Here is a 26,716-nt window from a genome sequence, read left to right as displayed (position 1 = left end):
ATAAATTCCTTTACCATACCCATATGTATTATAAAACACATGTTTATATGGTTTGATGAAAGAAAGAGGATAAGAGAAAAGAAGAGTTTGAATAAATATAAAAGTACATAAAACATAAATCTACTTACCTTATCTTCTAATTGCAACTAGCTTGAACTACTTTACCTTTGGACCTTTAACTCACTAGTGGTGTAGAGTAGAGTTCCTTAATGCACCCTACACTACACTAAAGTGGAGAAGATAAACAGAATACCAAAATCGTGGGAGAGGAAGAGAACAAGAAAGAAAAAGAAGAGTTTGAAAACTCCTTGATGCCTCTCCTTCTCAATTTAGAGTGGTATTTATAAGCAAAAGGTAATGTTTCCTCAAAGATATGTGGCTTATCTTTTAGAGAGAATGGAATGTTGAGATTTGTCCAACTCAATTCTCAATTTTTTTCCCATGCATGACCTTTGACTTTCATAGCATATGAATACTTTTCTTATTATGGAAACCTATACTAATGCTAAGGATTCTACATTTTTTTTCTTCTTTTAATTTACCTAGGATTTTGTAGAGATTCTACTTGGGATTTAGTATATCTCACTTAGATTGCAAATCCCCATGTAATAATTCGCAAAAATCATCCCCCTCTTGTTTGTCTTTTAGTTTAGTTTCAATTCAACTATCTTATCTATCTAGTTACCCTTTTTATCATATTTTATTATTTATTATTTTATTATTTATTGATATTTTTTTGAAACCTTAATTTATAAAAATTCTATATTAGTTCTTATTTTTCTTGAAATTCCATATTTAGTCTTTATTTTTCTAAAATTTTATTTTATTCTTTATTTTTCTGAAGTTCCATTTTAGTCTTTATTTTTCTGAAATTATATTTTAGTCTTTTTTTTTTAATTCTATTTGAGTTCTTATTTTTTTTAAATTCCATTTTATTACTTTTTTTATTATTTTGGATCTTCTAGTTGGGTCTGATCCAATTAGGTTCAAACTCTACATTAATACTTTAATATATATTTTTTCTTAATTAAAATCATAGCTTAAGAAATAATTTAAAAGTAATTAGCTACTCTAAGGTTAATTAGATCGTGTTTCTAATCAATTAAGATTTATTTAACAAACAATCACTGGTTTAATCTTTTTGGTTAATTAATACAAAAATTCTACATTCTAAAAGTATACACAACATTAATTAGCTAAGTTAAACATTAAATCAATATTTTCACAACTTTGATTTTTCACATTAAAATTCATCTTCATTGTATTGAAAATATCAGAAAATTTGTGGGACTTACACTACTGGCCTTAATCCTGGTTTAGGTTAAGTTGGGTCTAGTAAATGAGGCTCAAACCCAGCCCAAGTTGAAGCTAGGTCAGACCACAATGCCCATCCCTAGGGCTAAAAATGGTAAATAGACCAAATGATGTTCAGAGCTTGGATTGGGACTGGTGGTGAGTCCAGCTGAGCTCAACTTTACGATTAGGGCTGGTTATTATAAATGAGCCGAACCAACCAAACACCCTCTTTTTGGGCTTGGCTAATTTGCCAAAAGACCTATCTTGAGCTTGGAGCCCAGCCCAAGTTGGATTATGTTAAAAGGGTAAATATTGGCTACTAATGAAGGTAAGGAAATAATGAGAAGAAATCACTTTTTTTTTTTCAAAATTTTTCAATTTTTTGTAGATCAAATGTTATTACAGGGTTTGTAAATCAATTTTTTGAATCATGTAATTATGACAAATAATTAGGATTCTAAAGGGGTCTAAAAATAAACCGCCCACAATGTGCCAAAATTCCATAACTCAAAAGACCACATTTTTACACATGAAAAGCAGGATCCAAGGCTTGATCCTTAACAAACAAACCATGATGCACATTTTACACGCATTAGTTCCTTTAGTAAATATTTTCGCTTGTTAAAAAATATAATACTTTTTGGCAATTTAAAACAATTGAATTTATTTATTTTTACCTGCCATACCCTCTAATCGACTACACAACAATAACTTTTGATGCACATTTTACACGCAAATGCTATATATTGCATCTTCATGAGCCTACACGAACTAAGCCAAGCTGAGCTGAACACCTTATGTTCAAGCACGACTCATTTATTTTCAACGGGCAACTTGTGGCACGACTTTTCATCTACATGGTCCAATCATAAACCAGTTCACACTGCACCGAGCTGAGCTTACGAGCTGCTTGGTTCATTTCCTATCCCTATTTGTGACATATACCACCTCTACACCAGCTATGTGAGCTTACGAGCTGCTTCCAGCCGGGCCTAAAATTCAGTCAGATCTGGTTCAATCCCCAAAATGTAGACCAGTTTGGCATCCAACTGTAAACAGATCGAATATGATCGGATGTCTGATCCGAGTCTGACGTGTTATTTTCAAATTTGGACAATTTAAGTAAAATCCAATTTGCACTGGGATCGGATTTGGGTCTGTTCAATCGGATTACTTTCAAATTCGGATCAACATTTTAAGTCAGATCTAGAATTGATGAGAATCAAAATCCTAACCGATTGCATTCCTTTACATGTTTTTGTTCTATTTTTTTTTTCAGATCCAGCATTACCACATGTATTTACTATTCGGATTCAACTTTACCTCATCGGATCTCATTCGAATCCAAACTACTGTTTGTATTTCAGATTCAGATTCATCAAGATCCGGCCCGAATCCGACCTGGACCCCCAGTTTGGCGTGACCAATTATCAAGTTCGAGGCTGAGTGTCCTCACCAGACCCCTATGGCCCTGTGCTTCTCTCTGTGAGGGACCCCACCAGACCCTATTGCAGCTCCCAGTTGGCAAGTGTTACTTACCTCTCTCTCTCCCTCTGCTGTTCGGTTCGGTGCAGCGACAGAGAATGGTCGAAAAGATTGCGTTTGCCTGCAGAAACACAGGATAAGATTGCGTTTTCCGGGTTGGCTTCGACGAACGACATGGCTCGAGCTTTGGGCCTCGCTGGCGCTGCTGTTCCCAACATTGTCAACCTTCCCCACCTTCAGTCCTCCACCGGACGCGCCCTCTCCTTCTCCGGTCTGCCTTTCCTTCCTTCTCCACCGAGGAAGACGTCTCGCTTCAGAAGCCAATTCAAGGTGGTCTAGGCCCATCAACGTTTTTCTTCTCCTTATTCTTGTTGTTGGTGCAGATTGGTTGCGCTCATTTTTTGTGGTTTTCTGTGGGGAATTGTTAAGCAGAATGCGAGGAGGGAGTTAAGGATGCAGATGGGTGAGGAGGAGGACGAGTCGGTGAAGCAAATGAAGGAGATGGCAGCGGCCAAGAAGAGATGGGAAGCATTGGTACTTCTTCCCGGTTCTTTGCTCTCCGTGTCTTTTTCTTTTTTTCTTTCTCTTGTTTGGTTTGTTTGTTCGTTCATTTGGGATTTGAGGGGATGGCGTTGTGAATTTGTTCTTGTTTTTTGGGGCCTTTTTTGTTTCTGTGTTTCCCCCTGTCTCGGTTGCTTGTTACTCTATGGAATAGGATATTGTGGAGGTTGTTTGGACGGATTATCCAGAAAAGTGGATAAGTTGGGAACTTGCATTCTGGGCTGCAGTGAGGTTCGCTGATTTCTTTTTCTAACTTTTCTGGACAATTATGTGCGTCCTAGGTAACACCATCTTTGGGCGGTTTCATGGAAAATATCTATTAGTGATTAAGCATAGATATTCTTTGTTTGGTGCCTAACCAATAGTCCAAGAGGCCTTTAAGGTGGTTAAGGTGCATAAAGTCAACTCCTTAAACCATCAGGATCCTAACAACCCACCATGCTTCAGAGAGCCGTCTTAAGTGGCCCACTCTAGGAAGGCTTTCACTCTAGCCTTAACTCCAGGTAACCCTTTCCTTCTTTTGGCGGCTCAAATCATGTGGGCCTACATATGTTTAATCAGACAATATAAACTGTCTGAGGTTAAGTCTCATATAAAGTGATCTTATAGGGTTGGATCATATGATGTCTAGAGACCTCATGTACCCTCATTTTGTCAATTTTTCGATTTTATGGTGGGTTAAATTAAAAATATACTGTAATGTATTTACAATTAGGTTATGGTCTCCAAAACATATATAGTGGCTATTCTCTTTTGGCTCCCCATCAAGAAAGAAAACTATCCCTCCTCATCAGGTTTAGAGAAGAAGGAAAGGCTACGTATAGAGGTTTTAGAAGATCAAACCCATGAAAGACCTACCAGAGCAATAAATTCAATGAAGAATTAGGAAGTGGAAGATCAACATTTCCAGTGTGAGATATAGAATGAAGAGTACCTCTCCAGTTTTAATATGAAATTTTCCATGATAAGGAATGGGCTTCGAAATCTTACCGACATCACCTGGTACATGTGCCGCAACCCCGGAATCAATGTACCAAGTTCCTTGTTCATTCTGCTTGAAGCTTATCTCTGAAAAAGCAGATATCAAAAGATTCTTCATACTATCCTTTTTATCGTCTTTCGAGTCTTCTCCTATTCTTCCTCTGTGAAAGGATCCTGGACCATTAGATTTTTCTTTGTTCTGTGGGTTGTGCCAGCAATTGGCTTTAATGTGCCCCCTTTTATTGCAATGAAAACATGTTGGTATATTCCTGGATCTCTGGTTGTCTGAGAATGAGTTGAGTGGCATATTGGGCGTGGGCAACAATCCACGGCCTCCTTGACTGTTCCTTCCTTGACCGTGACCATCTCGAAAACCTTCACGTCCTCTTCCTGACATCATCCCGGTAACTAGTACATCATGATGACTGGAGTTGATGGCCATCTCCTCTCCCCTAATGGTAATTTCGTACTGTAGTAATTTCGCACGAAGATCTTCAAAACTTGGCAACGAAGGAAGGCATAGAAGGGAGGTGACTAGCATGTGATAATTGGAGCCAAGTCCATTCAGTGCCTGTTGAACTTTTTCTTTGTCAGGAATTTCACAACCCACCATGGCCAGTTGATCGGTGAGAATCTTGACCTTGTTCATGTAATCTGTAACTGACAAGTTCTCTTTCTTTAAGAGTTGAAATTCTCTCTTTAAATGTAGGATTCTGGCCTATGAAATCTGAGAATATGTTTGCGCCAACCTCTGCCATAACTCCATAGTCAAGCATTCATCGGGAATGCCGACCAATACCTCTTGAGAAAGAGTAGATGTGATGTAAGCAACTACCGCTTGATCTTTTCTCCTCCATGTCCTAAATTCTGAATTACGAATCGATTTGTTGAAAACCTCCCCTTTATCATCTCGCTCTTCCTGCATCACAAGCTTTGGAGGTGCATGAACTGTCCCGTCGAGGTGTTCGGAGAGATCCAAACTTCTGATAAAGGGCAAAATTTGCCTCTTTCAGGTCAAGTAATTCGAATTGTTCAGTTTTTCAGAGATGAGTTGACCAAGGAAACTTGATAGTAGAGAAGGAGAATCCATGACGAAAGAATACGAAGAAAGATGAATAAGGAAGACGTCGAGTGCAAGAGCAGCAATACAAGGAAACAACCAATGCAGTAGTAATAGAAATTTCAACGCAGCAGAAATTCCAACAATCAAAATTCGTCTCTTTTTTTTTTTCCAGAGAGACAAGTTAGTTGCAGATGATCAAATACACCCAACTGTTCTGGTGCTGCCTAGTATTCTGCTAAGGCTAATCAAGATAGTGGTCTATTTTCCTTTTTCTTTTTTTTTTTGTATTTTAAATTAAAACTGCTGTTGACGTCAATGTCGACAACTAGCAGAAGAAAGGAGTCTTAGTTATCAGACCTGATCTATTCCAGGAATATCAACAAGGACCGATTTAAAGATAACGTAACTGGGAAAACAACAAATCAGATTCGTATTGGAAGAAGGGCAATAGTCGAAACCGAGAAGAAAAGACGCAGATCTGAAATTGATTTCAGATATGTCGATATCTAAATGAGAAGTGAATCACAAATCTGAAATTAGTTTCAGATCTGTAGATATCTAAAGGAGAAATGAATGATTAGAAAAAGGGAAGAGATGATTAGAAACAAAGGAATAGAGATTGGGATTGGGGTTAAGGGGAATAGTCGAAACTGAGAAGACAAGACGACGATCTGAAATTGATTTCAGATCTGTCGATATCTAAAGGAGAAATGAATGATTGGAAAAGGGAAGAGATGATTAGAAACAATGGAAAGAAAGAGAATCACTCTAACCTGGAGTTCGAAGTTCAATCTCTGCAGACACGCTTTTCAGGATCAACTTCACGTCTTGGGTGGATGTCGGATGAAGTCCCGCTCTGATACCATATAAGATTTGCCTCTTGGAGTATACAGTGATGCTGAAGAAGAGAAAGATGGTGAGAAAGAAGGGGACGACTGCAACAAATGGTCTGATCTCACACACAGAGATCGTGCCCTATATTTCATTTATATACATATGTGTTAGAGACTGGATCGGGTCTGGATATTACATAACCTTTAATCAGTTCCAGACCTGAATACAAATATAAGACATTATACAAATTCTGGTAGTCGAGTCCAGATCCAAACCCGTAACCCGAAAACACAAGCAGTTTCAATAGATCTATGGAGAAGTGATGACCTCACTTGCTCAAATTCGGGACGTAGCCCAAGTAAGAATTGGAATAATCGTTCTTGTTTCACTTGCTTTTGTCTCAATTCGACATCTTCTATAACAACCCATTTTGGATCTAAAAGAGCCAACTCATCCCAAAGTGGGTTTAAGACACTATAGTAATCTTGAATACTTGAATCACCTTGTTTGGTGGTTCTAATTTTTTCTTGCAAGAAATATGCTCTTGCAAAATCCTTTTGGGTATATATACCCTTCATAAAAAAACAAGCCTCATTTGCCCAGTGAAATTTAGCTATATTAGCACATACCTTGAGTTCGACATTGTTCATAAACCAAGCAAGGATTTTTGCGTGATTGCTTTCCCAATCTTCAACTTTTTTTTGGTGATTTTCAATGGCTTTGAGACGGGCATCTCCCTTAAGAGCCTTTTCTTGTCCACCTTCGGTCTTTGTAAGCTTCAATTTAGGTTCCGGAATGGAACCCATAACATAACCCCAAAGTTTCTTACCTTTGAGGTTGTTCTCCATTGCTGATGCCCACATTATGTAATTCTTTCCATTTAGTTTGAAGGATAAATGGATCTTTGCTTCCATAATGCCACCAAGAAGTGAGAAGAAGGGAGACAATAGATGAAAAGTATACGTATCACGCTTCTTCCTCTAAGAACCGAGTGGCTCTGATACCATGTAATGAGATATGCGGAAATACAAAGAGTGCTATAAGCACTTACAATGTCCTACAGTGGACAAACAAAAGAGACAATAGTCAAGTCCACAAAGGGACAATACCACACAAAATATAAATGTCTCTTTATTGAAAGAGAGAGAACTCTCAAGAATGAAACAAATACAAAGGGGTTCACCCCTATTTATACAAAAGAAAAGGAGAGGAAGGGAGGCTTCACGGCCTCAAAAGGAGAGCCACAAAAGGGGGCTCCCATGGAGTCGTTGGGAGCCCCCAACGGTCACAATTGTGACCGTTGGCCCCCCAACAACTCTATGGTGGGGCCCTTTAAGTGGCTAAAAGAAATTATAAAAAATAAAAATAAAAAATAAAAAGCTACAAAAAATAAAAAATAAAGAAAAACAAGTACCCCTATCGGGTATTGTGTGAAATGACCATAATACCCCTATCGGGTATTATGGTGTATTACATATATATATATGTAATGATACATATATTTTAACAATACCATCCCATCACTCACATTGGAAATGTTTTTGTTCCCTTGTCTAATTTTTCGCTCTATCTTTCAAATGTCCTACATGCCCCAGATATCAAGAAAAATATCATTTTAGTTTCTAAGCTTGTTGATCATACCAATTCTTCTGTTGAATTTACTCCGTCTTTTGTTTATGTCAAGGATCTACAAACGAAGGAGACATTCGCTATAGGGGAACATCGTGGAAATATGTATGTCTTCCAGTAGGATCCTTCTACTTGTGTCCGACCTACCTTGAAGTCATCTCCTCAGTCTATGTCGTCAAAGAGTATTCGTGTGTTTAGTTTGGAACCTTCAAATAAATGTAATAAGCCTGATTCTTGGCATTCATGTCTTGGTCATTGTAGTCGAGTCTTTGTTGAACGATTGATATCTAATGGGCTTATTCCTGAATCTAGCTTGAATCCTAGATCAGATGATAGAATATGTTCTAGTTGTCAACTGTGTAAGAGTTATGTTCTTCCTTTCCATTTAATAAATGAGAGAGCTTCAAGGCCTTTTGAAATCGTTTGTTCTGATGTGTGGGGGCCAACCCCTGATTCTTTTAATTCTAGCAGCAAATATTATGTTATCTTTATCGATAATTTCTCTCGTTTCACTTGGATATATTTCATGAAGAATAAATCGGAAGTCTTTCCTATTTTCTGTCGTTTTCATGCATTTATTAAAACTCATTTCTCTTGTAATATTTTATATTTTCAATGTGATGGTGGGGGGAATACTCCTCTAGGGAATTTATCAATTACCTCCAAGATGGTGGAATCAATCGTAGAGTATCTTGCCCACATACGCCTCAACAGGATGGGGTTGCAGAACAGAAACACCGTCACATTGTAGAGAACACTATGAGCATGATGCATGAAAGTCATGTTCCCATAGGATTATGGATAGAGGCTTTTCATTCTGCTGTTCACATTATTAATCGCTTGCCCATGAAGATTTTAGAAAATAAATCACCTTATTTCGTTTTATTTGGGAAACATCCTAATTATGATGGACTAAAAACTTTTGGCTGCATGTGTTATGTTCATAATCATATTGACTCTTCTCTGCGAAACAAATTTCAGGCTAAGGCATCAAAGTGCAGATTTGTTGGATATGCAGATCATCATAAAGGGTATAAATGTTATGATCCTGACAACAGGCGAATCAAGATATCTAGAAATGTAGTTTTTGATGAAAATGATTTTGGGGATGAAGAATATGTTTCTGCCCAAACCAATATGAATGCGTTATTTTATGATCCATGGCTCAGTGCAGAGCTATTTTCTGATACAAATAACAAGTGCTCTTCCTCTTGTGCTCAAGGGACATCCTGTCAAGATGGAAACAGTGGAATGCAGGAACTTGAAATAGAAAATCCTCTAGAGATTAATAAGTTTGTTGGGCAGGTTTATAAGAGAAGAGAGAGGGGATCCCTTTTGACTCTGGATGATACTGACCAAGAAGCACTTACATCTTATTCACTTAATGACACCACTTCTCTAGTTTCTACTACAATGGCACTTCCGATCAGACGATCAGAAAGAGTCTGGCATCCTATTGAAAAGTGAGTTCGTTATGAGAATTTCACCATGAATTTTCAGTTATTTTTGTCACAGATTGAGAAAGAGACTGAGCCTAGGCATTTTCATCAAGATATTAACTCCAAAAAATGGATTCAAGCCATGAATGAAGAGATGAAAGCTTTGTACCAATGTCAAACATTGCCAGTTGTTCATCGACCTTCAGATAAGAATGATGTTGGGTGGCGGTGGGTTTACAAGATCAAATACAAACCGGATGGGAGTGTTGAGCGATACAAAGCTCGCCTCGTAGCAAAGGGATTCACGCAAGAATTTGGACAGGATTATGATGAACCCTTCAGTCCATTCGTGAAAATGGGCACAATTCATATTGTTCTTTCATTGGTGGTAGATTATGGTTGGAGAATAAGTCAGCTAGATGTGAAGAATGCTTTTCTTCATGGGGATTTGAAGGAACATGGAGCAACCGCTAGGATATACAGGAGATTCAAAGGAGTATGTCTGCAAATTAAATCGAGCACTCTATGGCCTGAAACAAGCGTCTCGATCTTGGTTTGAAAGTTTTTCCCTAGAAATTCAAAGACATGGTTTTTATCGATCGCAATTGGATCATTCTCTTTTTATTCTTCGAGGTAAGGAGTTTACTACCTTGTTGTTGATATATGTTGATATAATTATTATAGGAAGTAGTGAAAACCATGTTCGAGAGACTAAAGATCTTTTGAGTCAGAGATTCAAAATGAAGGACCTTGGAGACCTTCGATGCTTTCTTGTTGTAGAGGTGGATAATCAAGGAAATAAGCTTACTTTGACCCAACATAAATACACCCTGGATCTGTTAGAAAAGGCTGGAATGAAGGGTTGCAAACCTCTTGCTACTCCTAGTGTGCTCAATCAAAAATTAAGTACACAAGATGGAGACTTGTATCATGATCCCAACAAATATCAGAGTCTAGTGGGGATGCTTCTGTATCTTACATTTACCAGGCCTGATATCATATATTCAGTCAACCAAGTCTCTCAATTTATGCATGAGCCAAGGATGGGACACATGGATGCAGTGAAAAGGATACTGAGTGTAAGTTTTCCCTTTTGTTCCTGTATTGAGAAAGAGAAGAGAAAGAGAGAGGGAGAGAAAGAGAGAGATCTACTGCGGCTGTCACGATTTCAGTTAAAAGAAATCGTGACCTAAACATGTATTTAAGTTTACATTACACTATGGGTCGGGTCTGGTATATCCAGACCCGATAACTAAATACATGGTCTTTACATACATGGACGGTGACATGGATCGGGTCGGATCCTGCACCTTTTTCACCCCCCCTCAAGTTGATCATGGTTTTGGACCATGAACAACTTGCTTTTAAGCATCCAAAAGTGATCCTTGGTTAACCCTTTGGTAAATATGTCTGCAACCTGTCTTTCAGTACTGACAAACTCAGGTTCAATCTCTTTTTCTTCAACCTTCTGCCTCACAAAGTGTTGGTCGATCTCAATGTGCTTGGCACGACTGTGATGTACTGGATTGAATGACATATTGATAGCACTTTGATTGTCACAGAGCAAGGTAGTGTGGGAGATCTTTTCTCCTACTTCAGTTAGAAGATGCCTGATCCATGTGACTTCGGCAGTGGCAGCAGCCATGGATCTATATTCAGCCTTAGTGCTTGATCTAGCTATAGCTTTTTGTTTTCTACTGCTCCAAGAGACTAAATTTCTTCCAATGAAGACACAATATCCTGATGTAGATCTTCTTTCGTCGGGATCTCCTGCCCAGTCTGCATCACAATATACAGTAATTTCGTGCTCGTTTTGGCCATGGGACTGTGGTAAATATATCAATCCATCCCCAATAGTCCCTTTCAGATATCTAATGATCCTCTTGACCGCTTCTATATGTCCAGTACGTGGCGCATGCATAAATTGAGACACTTGATTGACTGAATAGACAATATCAGGTCTAGTGAATGTGAGGTATTGTAACATTCCTATTATGCTGCGATACCTGGTGGGGTCATCACACAGATCTCCATCATGAGCGCTAAGTTTTTGATGAAATACACTCGGAGTTCCTAGAGGTTTGCAGTCTTTCATGCCTGCCTTGCTGAGAACATCTACGGTGTACTTGTGTTGAGTGAGTGTCAATCCATGAGCCTGGTTGTCAACTTCTACACCAAGGAAATAGCGTAGAACTCCAAGGTCTTTCATTTTGAACCTTTGACCTAATAAGTCTTATTTTTTGGATGTGGTCCGCAGAGTTTCCTGTGATGATAATATCATCGACATAAATTAATAATAGAGTAGTCACAGACTGGCTTTTAAAGATAAATAATGAGTGGTCCAGCATGGAACGTGAAAATCCATGTTTCTGAATCTCTGATGAGAAGCTATCAAACCAAGAGCGAGATGCTTGCTTCAGGCCGTAGATGGCTCTTTTTAACCTGCATACATGGGTTTTACAATTTTGTTCTTGATATCCAGGGGGTTGTTCCATGTATACCTCCTCCTTCAAATCCCCATGTAAGAATGCATTTTTTATATCAAGCTGACTCAACTTTCATCCATGTTCAACAGCCAGGGAAATGATAATTCGAATCGTTCCCATTCTTACAACCGGACTAAAGGTCTCATCATAGTCTTGCCCTACTTCTTGAGTGAATCCTTTTGCTACAAGCCTTGCTTTATATCGTTCAATGGTTCCATCTGGTTTGTACTTGATTTTGTAGACCCATTTGCATCCGACAACATTTTTGTCAGGTGGTCTGAGAACAACTTCCCATGTTCCACATTCATGCAAGGCTTGCATTTCATCATTCATGGCTTCTACCCATTTCATAGAAGCTGCTGCCTGATAATACATGATGGGCTCTTCATCCTTATTGATGGCAGTTAAAAATAGTTGAAAATCCAAGGAGAAGTTGTTATAACTAACCCATCTGTCAATAGGATGCCGTATGCGATTTGATTTTCTGACTGCGAGGGTATTAGAAGGAGTAGGATTGGCGACTGAGACATGATCTAAATGGCTTGATGTTGTCGGTTTCTGTCTGGAATAGACAATGCCTTTGTATCTGCCCGGTACTTCCTCTGCATTCTGTGACCCCGACATCCCAGTGTCCTCAAATACCTCTTCTTCTTGTTGCACGCAATCTGAGGAACATGTTTCATTGGAGCCAGCAAAAAGTTCTGAGCTTAGCCAAGGATAGTAAATTTCAGTTGACATATTCGTTGTGTCAGCTCCGTGATCAAAATTTTGTTCATCAAAGACAACATTTCTTGAGGTTCTGATACGTTTGTTGGTGGGATCATAACACCTATATCCTTTGTAGTCATCTGCATATCTCACAAATCTGCACTTTTGGGCTTTGTCTTAAAACTTGTTTCTCAGGGACTGATCGATATGCACATAGCAAACACATCCAAAAACACGCAGATCATAATAACTAGGATAAGTTCCAAAAAGACAGTGATAAGGAGACTTATTTTCCAGAATAACCATAGGCAGTCTGTTTATCACATGCACGGCAGAATGGAAAGCTTCTGTCCATAAGTTGATGGGAAGATTGCTGTCATGAAGCATACTCATGACACTTTCAACGATATGCCTGTGTTTTCGTTCAGTAATTCCATTTTGTTGAGGGGTGTGAGGACAAGACACCCTTCTTCCTATTTCGTTACTTTGAAGAAAAGAGATAAAATCACGGGATGAGAATTCCTCACCTCCATCACATTGGAAAAATTGAATGGACTCAGAAAATTGATTTTTGACAAGGGAAAGAAAATTTTGAAACAAAGAGAAGACTTCTGACTTATTTTTTATGAAATATATCCAAGTGTATTGAGTATAGCTATCAACAAAGATTAGATAGTATTTGCTCCCAGATCCAGAGGCAACTGGGGCGAGTCCCCATACATCAGAACAGATTATCTCAAAAGGTTTTGAAGCTCTCTTATTAATGGAATGAAAAGGCAATACGTGACTCTTGCAGGAAAGACAACTGGAACATTTGTGACTGTTCTCATCCCTATTTAGACTTTCTTTTGGAATGAGATTATTAGATACAAGTTTCTCAATGAAATGACCCCAACAATGTCCTAATCGACTATGCCATAAGAATGGCTTATTACATTCAGAAATACTAAAAACATTAGCAGAAGAGGATGAACACGACTCTAATGAAGGCTCTGAATTCAGGTGGATAGGGCAGATAGCATGACAAGGAGCTTCTTCAAAGACATACATATTGCCTCGTCTCTTTCCTTCAGCGAATGTTTCCCTCGTGCGAAGGTCCTTGACCTGCACAGAGAAGGGAGTGAATTCAACTGAAGCATTATTATCATCAATAAGTTTGGAAACAGAGACAATATTTTTCTTAATGTCAGGAGCATGAAGAACGTCAGAAAGAGTAAGAGTGAAATGTGACATGGGAATGACAGTTTTTCTAACATGAGAAACAGGATGGTGGGATCCATCTCCAGTGACAATCTTACTTTTTCCAAAATAAGGAATGAGATTAGAAATCTTACCTGCATCACCTGTTACATGAGTCGCTGCCTCTGAGTCGACAAACCAGGTGCTTTCATCGCTCTGCTTCAATTTCAACTCTGACAAGGCAGATATCAACAGATCTTTAATCTCTCCACTGCTTGAGAACTTCCTTTTGTTTTCTGTCTGTGGACCCTTTCCTTTATTCTCTGGATTATGCCAACAATTCGCCTTGATATGTCTCTTTTTATTACAAAGGAAGCAGGTAGGAATGGATCTTGACCCCTGCGCATGAGCTAACATATTTGGAGTGGGAAGCAAACCACGCCCTCCGTGTCCGCTTCGCCCTTGTCCTCCTCGTCCGCGTTCTCTACCATAAGTTACCCCTGTGTCAAAAACTTCCTGAGAATTTGTGTAAACGTGAGATTCCTCAGAGAACCCTTTCAGAGTCATCTCATACTGAATTAATTTTGCTCGCAACTCATCAAAGGTAGGAAGGGCAGGAAGACACAATAGGGAAGTGACGATCATGTTGTAGTCGGATCCCAATCCACTTAGAGTCTGTTGTACCATATCGCTGTCAGTCACCGCGCATCCTATAACTGCAAGTTGGTCTGTGATAGTCTTTATCTTGTTCAGATATTCCATGATGGTCATGGAATCTTTTCTCAACATCTGGAATTCCCTCTTGAGAAAAACCATTCTCGCCTGCGAAACTTGTGAATATGTTTGAACCAATTTTTCTCAAAGTTGTAGAGCAGTACAATTGTCGGGAATGGCAACAAGGACCTCTTGGGACAAGGTGGAAGTGATGTATGCAACCACTGATTGGTCTTTCCTTTTCCAGTTGAGGTACTCAACATTCTTGACATACACAATTGAACTTACTCCTTTGTCGTCTTTTTCTTCTCTCGTAACAAATTCGAGTGGGACGGGAGTGGTTCCATCAAGGTGACCTAAGAGACCTTGACTTCTTATAAAAGGAATGATTTGTCTCTTCCAAATCAAGAAGTTTGAGGTAGTTAACTTTTGAGAAACGAGTTGAGTGAGAAAACTTGAGGAAAGATTGGATGAAGAGGAATGAAGATCCATGAAAAAGGAGTTGTAACAAGAACCCCCCCCCCCCCCCCCCTTTTTTTTGGAGTATTCACAGAGTGCTCAGTCTGCACTCAGAGAGGTTTGTTGATCGCCCTTTTTTTTTGCCCTGAGTAACTGAAAGATAGACGACCAAAAGCTGTCAGAACTGTCAGAAGAAAAACTGTGTTTTCAATGTGAATCTCACTCATAACTCAAATGATACGAGAAAAGTCAAAAGAGAGCAAAGAAATGAACTGTCGCACAGGACAACAAATTTTTTTTTTTTTTGGAATCCCAGATTATATGTCAACTGGGGTTATGCAGGAAAAGAGATCTGAATAAAGAAAGAATACTTACGTGAAGTAGATTCACGTGAAATTCACGACCTTTTGATGAACAACGTTCACGTGAATCAAGATTCATGTGAATCCTGCGTGAACAGATTAGGGATTCACGTGACGTGAATCCTGCGCGAACAGATTAGGGATTCACGTGAGATGTGAATCCACTAAAGGAAGATTTGAAAAAAATGGGAAAACAGAAAAGGAATCGTGGTAGAAAAAAAAATGAGAGGTGGAGATTGAAATCGTGGTAAAAAAAACTGAAGGAAATGAAGGAATCGTGGTAGGAAAAAACAACTGAAGGAAATGAAGGAAAGAATAGGCGAAACCTCAAACCTTGATTTGCCGCACCTTCGAAATCCACTTCAACCCTTAGCTGGATCTTGGCTCTGATACCATGTAAGTTTTCCCTTTTGTTCATGTATTGAGAAAGAGAAGAGAAAGAGAGAGATCGACTGCGGCTGTCACGATTTCAGTTAAAAGAAATCGTGACCTAAACATGTATTTAAGTTTACATTACACTATGGGTCGGGTCTGGTATATCCAGACCCGATAACTAAATACATGGTCTTTACATACATGGACGGTGACATGGATCAGGTCGGATCCTGCATCTTTTTCACCTTTTTCACTGAGATACTTGAAGAGTACTGTTGGAGATGGACTTTTGTACACCAAAAGCAGATCCATAAATACTGCTCATGATATCATTGCTTATTCAGATGCAGACTGGACCGAAGACCCTGATGATCGAAAGTCAGTTTCAGGTTATGGTGTTTTCATTGGTGCCAATCTTGTTTCCTGGAGTAGTAAAAAACAGAAGGCAGTGGCTAGATCTAGTACGGAAGTTGAATACAGGGCGATGACTGCTGCTACGACAGAAGTAACATGGACTAGACATTTGTTAACAAAGTTAAAGAAGCCGATTGCTAGTTGCATTCTCCTTTGTGACAACCAAAGTGCTATTCAAATATCCCTTAATCCTATTCATCACAGCAAGACCAAGCACATTGAGATTGATCAACATTTTATCAGGCAGAAAATTGAGGACAAAGAGATTGAGCCTCATTATGTTAGAATAAAAGACCAGGTGTTTGATTTGTTCACTAAGCGACTCACATAGTGCCGTTTTTTGTTCTTAAAGAGCAAGTTGTCTATGATTCAAAATCATGCACAACTTGAGGGGGACTATTAGACAGGGCAAATATCCATGTGTTTGTATTTGTATTTTAGTTTGGATCCGGATCCAATCTACATATGTGTAACATGTCCACCATGTATTGGACATACTTGTAAATACTTGTAACTTATTAGGGTTACTTGTAAAAACCGTGTATTAGGTTTTGTGTCTTATATTAAAAGGAAGAGATCACTATTTTTTCTCTATGAAAAAACGTGATTAGTTGCAACCTCATTTCTCTTTCCTCTATGTAGCTTCTTGGTTGTCGATTTTGGAGAATTCTAACAATAACAAGAGGGCTTGGTCCTCATCATCGATCTTAACATCTATGTTCTTCAATTTCATAATAATAGAAATAAAATCATTGATGTGAGATTTATTGGTATACCTTCAGCCATATGAAATTTATACAGTCGCTACTTTACTTTAAAACCAACCGATTGTTTAGGGATTTCGTCAAATAAAGTTCTGTTAACCTCTCCCAAAGATCAGCAACAGTCTTCTTTATAAGGACCTCTTGGAGAATATTGTTCGTCAAACAAAGCTGAATAGTTGTTAGGGCTTTGTCATCCAACTTGTTCCACTTGTTCTTGCTCATGGTGGGACTCTTCTTCGCCTTTCCATAACGCCTTCTTTAATCCAGTCTAAGTCAGAACTGCGGGCATCCTCACTTGCCATAAATTGAAGCTCATGACACCATCGAACTTCGTTATTGACATTGTAGAATCTCTAATTGGTGAAATAGCTCTGATACCAGTTTGTTATACAAACACTGTAACGACCCCAACTCATACCCTTGAAAATGCAACTTTTTTTTTTAAAGAACCATTGCGGAAACATTCCCAGAGACCCGAGGCCTTTACAATTTCACTCCTCATTAGATAACCAACCAACCACAAAGGATCTTACATTTATCATTCATACTATAGCAAACCAAAATTTTATTAATTAAGAATAGTAGTCTTGAGACAATTGCATAAAAAGAATCAGAGTGCAATAACAAGTAAATGTAAAGGAAATAAAAGCAAAGTAGAGCCACGCTGTCCATCTATGAAGTTGTCTAGCAACCATATAACACTCGTAGCTCTCTCAGAAGTGAGTCACTTCACTGATTCCCTGTGGTTGCAAAAAACCATAGAAGTAGTGGTGTCAAAACAGAAATCCTGAGTACAAGTACCTCTAATAAAATAAATGAGCATAAAGAATACATATAAGAATTCATGCAATAACTTAGAGGGATACAATTATGACAAATTCATAATTCAATTAAACATTCATGCAATAAGAAATAATTATTAAGCATGAGGAAACATTTAATAAATAACAGAGATCACAATTTAAGCAATATAATCATTTAACATGCATTAGAGAACATCATTATGCATTCACCAATATTTAATAATTAAGGGAATAGATAAACATGCATGATCTAATGCATAACAGGAATATGCATGACTTTAGTGCAATGCATAAGTAAATTATTACTTCTTATTAGAATTTTCTTTTCATATGCATGTCCCTATTAAATGCACACAATTTAAGTTTTTCTTTTTAATTACCGTTGCCCGCGGATACACCAAACGGGTAAAAATTTCTAAGGTCAAGTAGGGTCCACAGGATAACTTAACACACAAGTATTTTATTACTGGGTTCCAAACTTAGTCATCGACCGATATCAAGAAACAATACCATTTATCGGAACATTAGAAATCAGCATCTAATGTCGGGACACCAGAGACATCAGCATCCACAAGTGCCACTTTTCTTGGTATACCAAAACAACAACTGTGTCTACACACCACCCCCAGGCCTAGTGACAGACTCTCTCTAAAACCGTGGCAAGGAGAAGAACCTCAATATCGGGTTAAAGGGCAACAACAACGGTCACAGAGTTTTTGTATTCTCACGGTTTCCCCAAAACCGCAACTCCAAGAGTATCATACTCTCGACGAGACATCTTATAATGTACATTACATTGTTTTTTTTTTCTTTACGTTATTATTAATAGTTGTTTCATTAATTTGTAATTCAGCATGCCAAATTAATATCACAAATTCGCATCTCCAAGTGCGAGGCTCATCACAGGACTCCACTCCGTGTAAAAATGTAGAACAGTGCAATATAGAGAAAAATGTCAAATGTGATTTTTGCGATGCATAAAAACAAGGAGCAATCCAAGCTCAGGGCTCACCAGGCCCGCGATGACTCACTATGATCATCGATGCATCATATGCAAAAATCATAACATGTCATATATGCAAACATTGTAACATGCTTTCCAATGCACATTCATGTTTGCCAAATTTAAAAATGTGCATGAGCTACAAGAGTCATATGATGTGTTCACTATTCCTGTCCATGTTCTTTTATGTAATCATTCCACACACCTGCATTCATTAATGATTCATAAGTACATGTGAACATTCATGCAGTATTGTGCATGCTAAACACATCGATTTCATATGTATGTACATGTACTTGAACAAATTTTATAATAGCATAATGCTTAGGCATGCCACATCAAATCAAAGCATATGAACAATCTCATTCATAACATGTATTAAAATCAACATACATGTGCATAACCAAGATCTGAAAATTTATCAAGCATACTAAGTGCCTAATTCCAGATTTAAGTAACATCAAGTGCCATTGCTTGTCATTATTTTATGGCACTGAAATGGTTATATCTGACTGCATATAGTATAAAGTATTAGTTAGATGCAACACAAATGGATTGAGTGACATATACTTTACTACCTTTACAACAATAAACATCCTCAGAAAATCAAAATTGCATCTATAGGTGTCCATATCTCCCATTGTAACAATGATACCATAGTTGTGAAGATGTGATCGCTGGCGAGCGATAATGAAAGTATTGCCAATAAGAGCATGCAATAGCTTATGCACAACAACATAAGTACCAGACATACAGAAATTAATTTGCAAGCAAAAACTGCTTGGCCTAAATAACTAATCGGTTACACGTTCAGACTTCACGTTCATACAACCCGGTTTACATTTTGTGATTCCTCAACTCAGCTAGTATACTATGCAAATTCCTTAAAACCATTAAAACCATTACAAGTCTGGTTATGCATAAAACGAAAGGATTTGGATGGATGGACACTTACTGACCATAGTCAATGCACAGTGAAAATTAAGTCCGAGCTTGGTTATTGGTGGGTGAAGGACTCATCATTCTATCCTCAATTATTAGTCGTCCAGGGAATCTTAAATAAATTAGCAAAGACCTAAATGAGGCTTTAAAGACCACATTCACATTCAAACTTGAAGATGGGATCAGGTGACTACCCACCTAACTGGGTACCAAAAAGTTCATTCTACATTACATTTTAAAATATGATTTTAAATATCTATGAGGAACAAAAACTGAGTGTTGATTGGATGCTTAAGAGCAGTCTTCTTCTATTCTGTATTCCATGTACTGTTCTTGTACTGCAATGCTAGGCCAACTGCTGATACTTCTCTAAAAAAAAACTCGCATCTAAATGGACATATACCAGTATGATCTTTTGCACTCCTAATACAAACACAAAAATCTTAGCATATTCAACAAATGGTGTATTAATGGTGGTAGGGGACAATAACTGGAGAAAACTGACGAAATGTGCATACTAGAAATTGTCCATATTGTTATATTCACGTGTTATGTATAAACATCTAATGGGCTTACTACATGATCTTATAGTTTAACAGTGCTAACCGATTCCCAGATCATCATAATCTCTTAGCTCCTTGGTATTCAGATTCATAAGTGTTATAAACTTGAAGCAAACATTCTCCAGTTTCTGGACCTGATGACAATTGTACATGCGGATGCTGCTTGGCTGACACAAATAGAGCACATACTCTGTGGCTGGAGTGATTATGCTCATCCAGTGTGTTGGTGGACATATTTGATTCCTCAGTGTTTACACTGAGTGGTGTGCTGGTGTTTAATATGATACATTGACATCAATAACTGTGGCATTATTGCAACCTGAATTTCTGTGAATTGGTAAACCCATGGTCATACATTTGGTTTTCTAATAAGGTTTCATAGCAACTACGTTTCAGACATCAACGTGATCACTTAAACATATTGATTCTTGGGTTATTTTGATTCCTAAGCATCAGTGCTCGCAAGATTAGCATATTTGTAAGACAACTATAATGATTACTACTGTTTGAATTGTATTTACCCTACGAGTGCTGCCAGGCTTGGCCATGCCCTGCCATTAAATTTATAAGGATTCTCCTGTCCACGTGAAGCTGAGGACTAGGAGAAAGATCCCACCTATAATCATCAAATCCTTCACACCAGAACACCACAAATAAACAGAAATAAACCATGCTGAATGTTCATAATAAGCTTGGACAGATTTTCTTTAAATTAAGCCTTTAGTATCATACGGATTTCATATGCATTCCTGAAAAATCATGTAATCAATCCTATATTCATCCTTGGCATGTCTACATCCAACGTTATCTTTTATGAAGATCAATATCCACTAAAAGCAATATCAAGATAAGCATACCCACTGCCCATGAAACTCTGCTTTTTTTTTTGCATAAAAAGAAGTATGCACAAAAATTTATGTTTGGAAAGGAAGTTCATATATGTTGGAGTAGACTCATAGATCTACACTTTTCTCGTGAGTTTCCATAAAACATGCTTGAAAACCCATCTACACCCAATATCCCACTTGATTCAAGAGAGGGGACCCGTACCTTATTGAAAATCGGAAGAGACAAGAAAAATAGAGGTTGGATGGCTGGAGAAGAAGATTCTTTTTCTTCCTCTTTCCCCCTTCCTCTCTTCTCTCTCTTTCTCTTTTCTCTCTTTCCTTTCCCCCTTTTTTTTTTCTTTTATAAAGTGAGGGAGAGGGGTGACTCCCCCCCTTCTCCAGCCCTCTTTAGATGGGCTGGAGAGGGTGGGTTTCCCTCTTGGACCCTCTCCTTTCTTGCCCTTTTTCAAAAACTTCCATTTCCTAAAACTCGACTTCTTTGAAAATTTCTATATATTTTATTTTCAAACCTTCTTTCTTAAAAGTTCCTCAAGGCTTCTTAGGTAAGCAAGAGTGTCCATTTTAGGAAGCCCTAGTCAGCCCCCATTACCATCTCGAAATTAATAAAAAATAAATAAATAAATAAATAATTATTAAGTATTTATTAATTATTAATTGTTTAAAAGCTTCCAAAAAATAGTCAAATTGACTAGGAAGACTTTTTATACTTAATTAACTCTAATTTAAAGCTCCTAATTGAATTTAAAGCTATAAAAATATTGAGCATAAATTTGGATCTGGATTCGGATCCAAAATACAAAGCTATACCCAAAACGAAAATGGATCAAGATCTGGATTAAATCCAGATTAAAGTAGGTCTTAAGTAAGATCCGAATCCATAATAATTTGGATCATATGCATCGGATCCAACCCGATCTAACTCCAGATCCATTTCGACAAACTGCTCAATATTTGAAAAAACGTGATTTTTGGGCCAACCGTAGCCCGAATCTAGAAAATTAAAATATTTTTGCGCTCAGAATTTTGAGACGCATCCAACAACATATTACACGAATATCAAATTCTGAATTTCGCTCGAAAATAACCTGAATTTCGCTCGAATTTAAAGGTCGAAATAAAATTTTTTATCACGTTTCGATTGTCTCGTTTACACCTAGTTGATGAGACTTGGGTGAAACCCAAACTCAAAAACACTAATCTAAAATTGAGGTTCAAACGATTTTTCTCCCAGACTTGGCCAAATTTTCGAAAATCTCAAATTTAATTAAGTGTGAAAATACGTGACATTACAAACACAACGAAAACAAGCAAACCACAAGATAGAGAGAAGAGAGAAAACAAGAGATTTACATGGTTCGTCCCTCAAGCCTACGTCCATGAGTGACGGAGGAGCAAGAAATCCACTAATAAATGCGAGAAAAATACAGAGGTGAGATATAAATCTCTTAAAACCCTAATCCCCAATACCCTTGAAACTCTCATACCCAACTCTCAAAAGGAAGCAGCTATAAACATAACGAAGAGCATAAAACCTTAGTCGGTACAAAAGGGAAAAATGACCCATCCCTCCACACCACCACAAACACCCATTGGAAATCCCTATTGTAAAGTCACCAAAATATTTTTGGATTGGGTCATGGATCAGAGTGGGTCCGAAATTCATGACACCCACAACAAGGCATTAGCAATATACATGGATATTAGTTAAAGGACATGATGGAATACATTAAAGCATTTGTAATAGACTATGTCACAGGGATTCGGCTAACCAGGTGCCGCACCCGCGTCGATGCGACGTGGGTGCGATCAACCAGACCTTGGGTGTGGTCAACGCACCCAGGGTCATTTATGTAAAAAAAAGACGTCGAGGGAGGCTCGCCTGAAGAAGAAGAAGAAGAAGAAGAAGAAGAAGAAGAAGAAGAAGAAGAAGACAACGAGGAAAGAGAGAGGCGAGAGGGAACTCACCTGAAAGGGGGACGGAGGGGGGGCTCGCCGGACGTGGAGCTTGCCGGCGTCAGGTGGCCAGAAAACAAACGGAAGAGTTGGAGCCTGCGGCGGGGGGAGAAGGCGAGCGAGGAGAGAGAGTGAGCAGCGTGGGGGAGGGTTTCACGAATGAAACCCTACCCTGCGTGCTTATTTAAAACATGTTTTATCGGGTTTGGATCCGGGTTGGATCCGAATTTGACACGGATCCAAACCCGATTTTTTTTGCCGCACCCATGTTTTTTTAAAGTGCCGCATCCCTGCATCCGCACCCATGTGACATAGGTAATAGTCTAATAGATAATTAAGCTGGATGTCTTTCACGCTGGGGGGTCCAACTCTAGAGCCCTTTAGTTTTGAATGGCTTTATATTTATATTGTGACCAATTTAACATGTAACTTAAATAAACCTGACAAGCGTGTCATTCTAGTTCTTTCATGTGTGTTTGTGGATGCATTTACAGTGTGTCTCATTTTTTTTTCTGTTTTTTAGTTTTAGTGAAGTATTATGTTTGTGGTCTCACGTAAAAACGCATGGATGCATAACTCAGATACAATGATGATTAGCATGGTCTGCCATATTTTTGAAAATTGCCTGTGTTTTCTACTACTCGATCATACTGCTTATCCATATCCATGTGACAGATTACAAGAACGGTACTTGTGATGGAATCTCTTACACTGTCATGTAATAACTATCTTTTTTGAGCATAGGCTCTTTTTTTTTGTTTGAAGTTAAAAGAATAAAATATTTATGAAGTTGGACAAAAGAGTCTCGTTTATCTTATTTGAGCTTCTCATCTGTCATCTGTAGGGGTTCCATCCATAGTCCCAAATTCCGTCTCGGCTATATCTTGGTGAGGAAAAAACTTGGGGATATTATGGGGTTTTCAATAAATATCAGGAAAATCTCGGGAAAATCACAGAAAATTAAAAAGTTAGAAAAAAAGAAAATATAATGTTAAGCAATAAGCAATAAAAGCATGAGTATAAATATAAATAAGAAAAAATATATTAAGCAAAGAAGCAATAAAATACGAATACAAATTCCCAAGGTTTTCTCGATATTAGCCCCATATTATCGTGATAAATTGAAATATCCAATAATTTCAAAATATCACTAGATTTTCTGGTAAAATAATTTTTTAATTTTACAGCGATAATAACAAAATATTTTGAAAATATCGCCGATATCTATGACTCTGTTTCCATGTAAGGGAAGCTAAATGAAATCTTGGATTTGATGTGTGGTTTATTTACTTCTTTCCTTCTTCATCTCAAGTCATTCCACAATTTTCTCTGTAGGAGATCTGTTTTCTTCTCCATGTTGCTTCTGTCAATATGGCAACATCATCTATGGTGTCCTTATAGTTGCATGCTTCTATGTAGGGTGAGGGGATCTAGGGAGCGCTTAAGTGCCCGGGTATGTGACAGCCAATGGTATGACAGCATTTAATGTGGGGCCTGCAATCTGTTGCTGTGGGTCCCATGCAATGCTGTCATGTGATTGGCTAGTGTCACATACCCGGGCACTTGAGCGCTCCCTGTATCCTGTCTCTGCTCAAATCTAATTTAGTATGTATCTTCCGTGTGCTTGACAAAGTTCAGATGCTTGATCTTCAGTACCATTCCTTAGTACATATCTAAGGCCACCATAAGTGCTGGTAGTTTACCTCAACCAGTTATGCATAGCTTTCAGGCACTGAAATGTTTCACATTTTCTGGTAGCATTTTATAATCTATCCTGTTCTATGAAATGGTTTCCAATAATAATTTACTTTGTTTACAGGTCAGGGAAGGTAAGGTCATGCCTCTTTCAACTAAGGAAGCTGGCTATGCAGTTCAATTATCAAATAAAGCCCTTCTTGATGTTCGACCCTCAGTAGAACACAATAAGGTAATTGACTTAACCTGGTTCCTTGTGGTGAACTTCTAGTTAAGACTGTTGAGTATGGCTCCCTTTTGCAGGCCTGGGTCAAGGGATCTACTTGGATACCAATATTTGACGTGGACAACAGATTGGATACAGGGACATTATCCAAAAAGATGACAAACTTTGTGATGGGTATAGGATATGAATTTTCTGTATAAATACTGTGATCCTTTTATGTGTACAAGTTTTTGAGTTACATTCCAACGGTTTCATAATTTTTTTTTCCGCATTAGTTGCACCCAGATGAACTTTGTACAATATCCATGTAACATGCTCTTTGGTTGTTTTCAGTCTAAGACTCCTTCCACCTAATACAATTCCAAAACTACAAGAGTTAAACAATTAGGCTCAAAATCCTAAGAAAAAATCTTTCTCAAGGGCTAATCATCGAGATGAATTTACCGTAGCAGGGTCCACTGATACCTCGTCTTTTGAGATCACATGTCCCAAAAACATGACCTGCTCCAACCAGAATTTACACTTAGAAAATTTCGCATACAACTGATGTTGTCTAAGTGTCTCGAGAACGATCCTCAAGTGCTCACTATGATCTTCGTCACTCTCTGAATAGATCAATATATCATCGATGAAGACTATCACAAACAAATCCAGATAAGGACGAAAAATCTTGTTCATCAGGTCCATGAATGCTGCTGGAGCATTAGTTAGCCCAAAGGGCATTACCAAAAACTCGTAGTGACTATACCGCGTCCTGAATGCTGTCTTCTGCACATCTGACTCATTGATCCTCAATTGGTGATAACCAGATCGAAGATCTATCTTTGAAAAGACCTTGGCATCTCGAAGTTGATCAAACAAATCGTTGATTCGTGGAAGAGGATATTTATTCTTAATCATCACCTGGTTCAACATGCGATAATCAATGCACAAGTGTTTTGACCCATTCTTTTTCTTGACGAACAATACTGGAGCACCCAACGACGAAACGCTCAGCTTAATGAATCCCTTGTTCATCAGCTCTTGAAGTTGCTTCTTTAATTCTTCTAATTCTATAGGGGCCAAACGATAAGGAGCTCTAGAGATTGGGGCCGTACCAAGCACCAACTCTATAGCAAAGTCAATCTCCCTTGCAGGCGGTATGCCTGGTAAGTCATTAGGAAACACGTCTGCGAATTCGTGAATCACGTTCAGGTCATTCATCAGGGTCGTGTTGAGTTCTACCAAAGAAACACTGGCCCAGAAGGCCTCACAACCCTTCTTCATACAACGTTGGGCCTTCAATGCTGAGATCATTCTCCCTTTACTTTCTTTCTTACTAGCCTTGTACTCAAGTACAGGTTGATCAGGACGATTAAACTTTATTCGACGCTCACGACATATCATACAAGTATAGTGCTTGTACATTCAATCCATGCCAAGAATCACATCAAACTCCACCATATCTAGTAAGATCAGGTTGACAAAGATGTTCTACCCTGAGATAATCACATCCACATTCGACAAATAAGTGCGAGCGATGGATCTACCGCTCGAGGGTGATGATTTTCAAAATGTATCCCAAAGTGATAGGAGTTATATCAACTATGTTTGCAAACTGTGTGGACACAAAGAAATGTGTATTTCTATTGATGTCCCTATTTAAAATCGAAGTTCAGAATTTGCACAAATTATAAAAATTTAAATATCTCAGGAATTACTTTCATATCAGTGTGTAAAAATAAAAAAAAAACATACTCACCAGGCACTGTTGGTCAATTGGACGAGTTTGAGCCAAACTTTCCTTTATGCTCTGATACCAAGTTGTAACACCCCAAAATTTCTATCCTGAAAATCATGTAATTTTTTTTTAAATGGTTTTATAAAATTGCAGCGAAAATTCGAACGAGATAAAAGTTTTGATGTATTACATTTCTATCATATCCTTTTCAAAT

At 38.1% G+C, this 26,716-nt stretch overlaps 1 protein-coding gene across 2 annotated transcripts in view; it reads left to right on the top strand.

Moving 5' to 3' along the window:
• The first annotated feature begins 2,826 nt into the window (after positions 1-2,826).
• The window catches only part of LOC149833201 (rhodanese-like domain-containing protein 11, chloroplastic), a 39,437-nt gene continuing 15,547 nt past the window's right edge, over positions 2,827-26,716 (top strand). Inside the window, exons 1-4 of one of the 2 annotated variants that reach the window (XM_090014979.1) lie at positions 2,827-3,111; positions 3,214-3,315; positions 24,681-24,788; positions 24,860-24,956. In XM_090014979.1, coding sequence (XP_089871105.1) covers positions 2,956-3,111; positions 3,214-3,315; positions 24,681-24,788; positions 24,860-24,956 — 463 coding nt within the window. In that variant the 5' untranslated portion in view covers positions 2,827-2,955. The remainder of the gene's footprint in view (positions 3,112-3,213; positions 3,316-24,680; positions 24,789-24,859; positions 24,957-26,716) is intronic. The other variant, XM_090014978.1, reaches the window with a different exon arrangement.

Source organism: Nuphar pumila, chromosome 7, assembly GCF_984573655.1.
Source record: "Nuphar pumila chromosome 7, dmNupPumi1.hap1.1, whole genome shotgun sequence".
In the NCBI taxonomy this organism is placed as follows: domain Eukaryota; kingdom Viridiplantae; phylum Streptophyta; class Magnoliopsida; order Nymphaeales; family Nymphaeaceae; genus Nuphar; species Nuphar pumila.
This window is presented reverse-complemented; position numbering and strand designations above follow the sequence as displayed.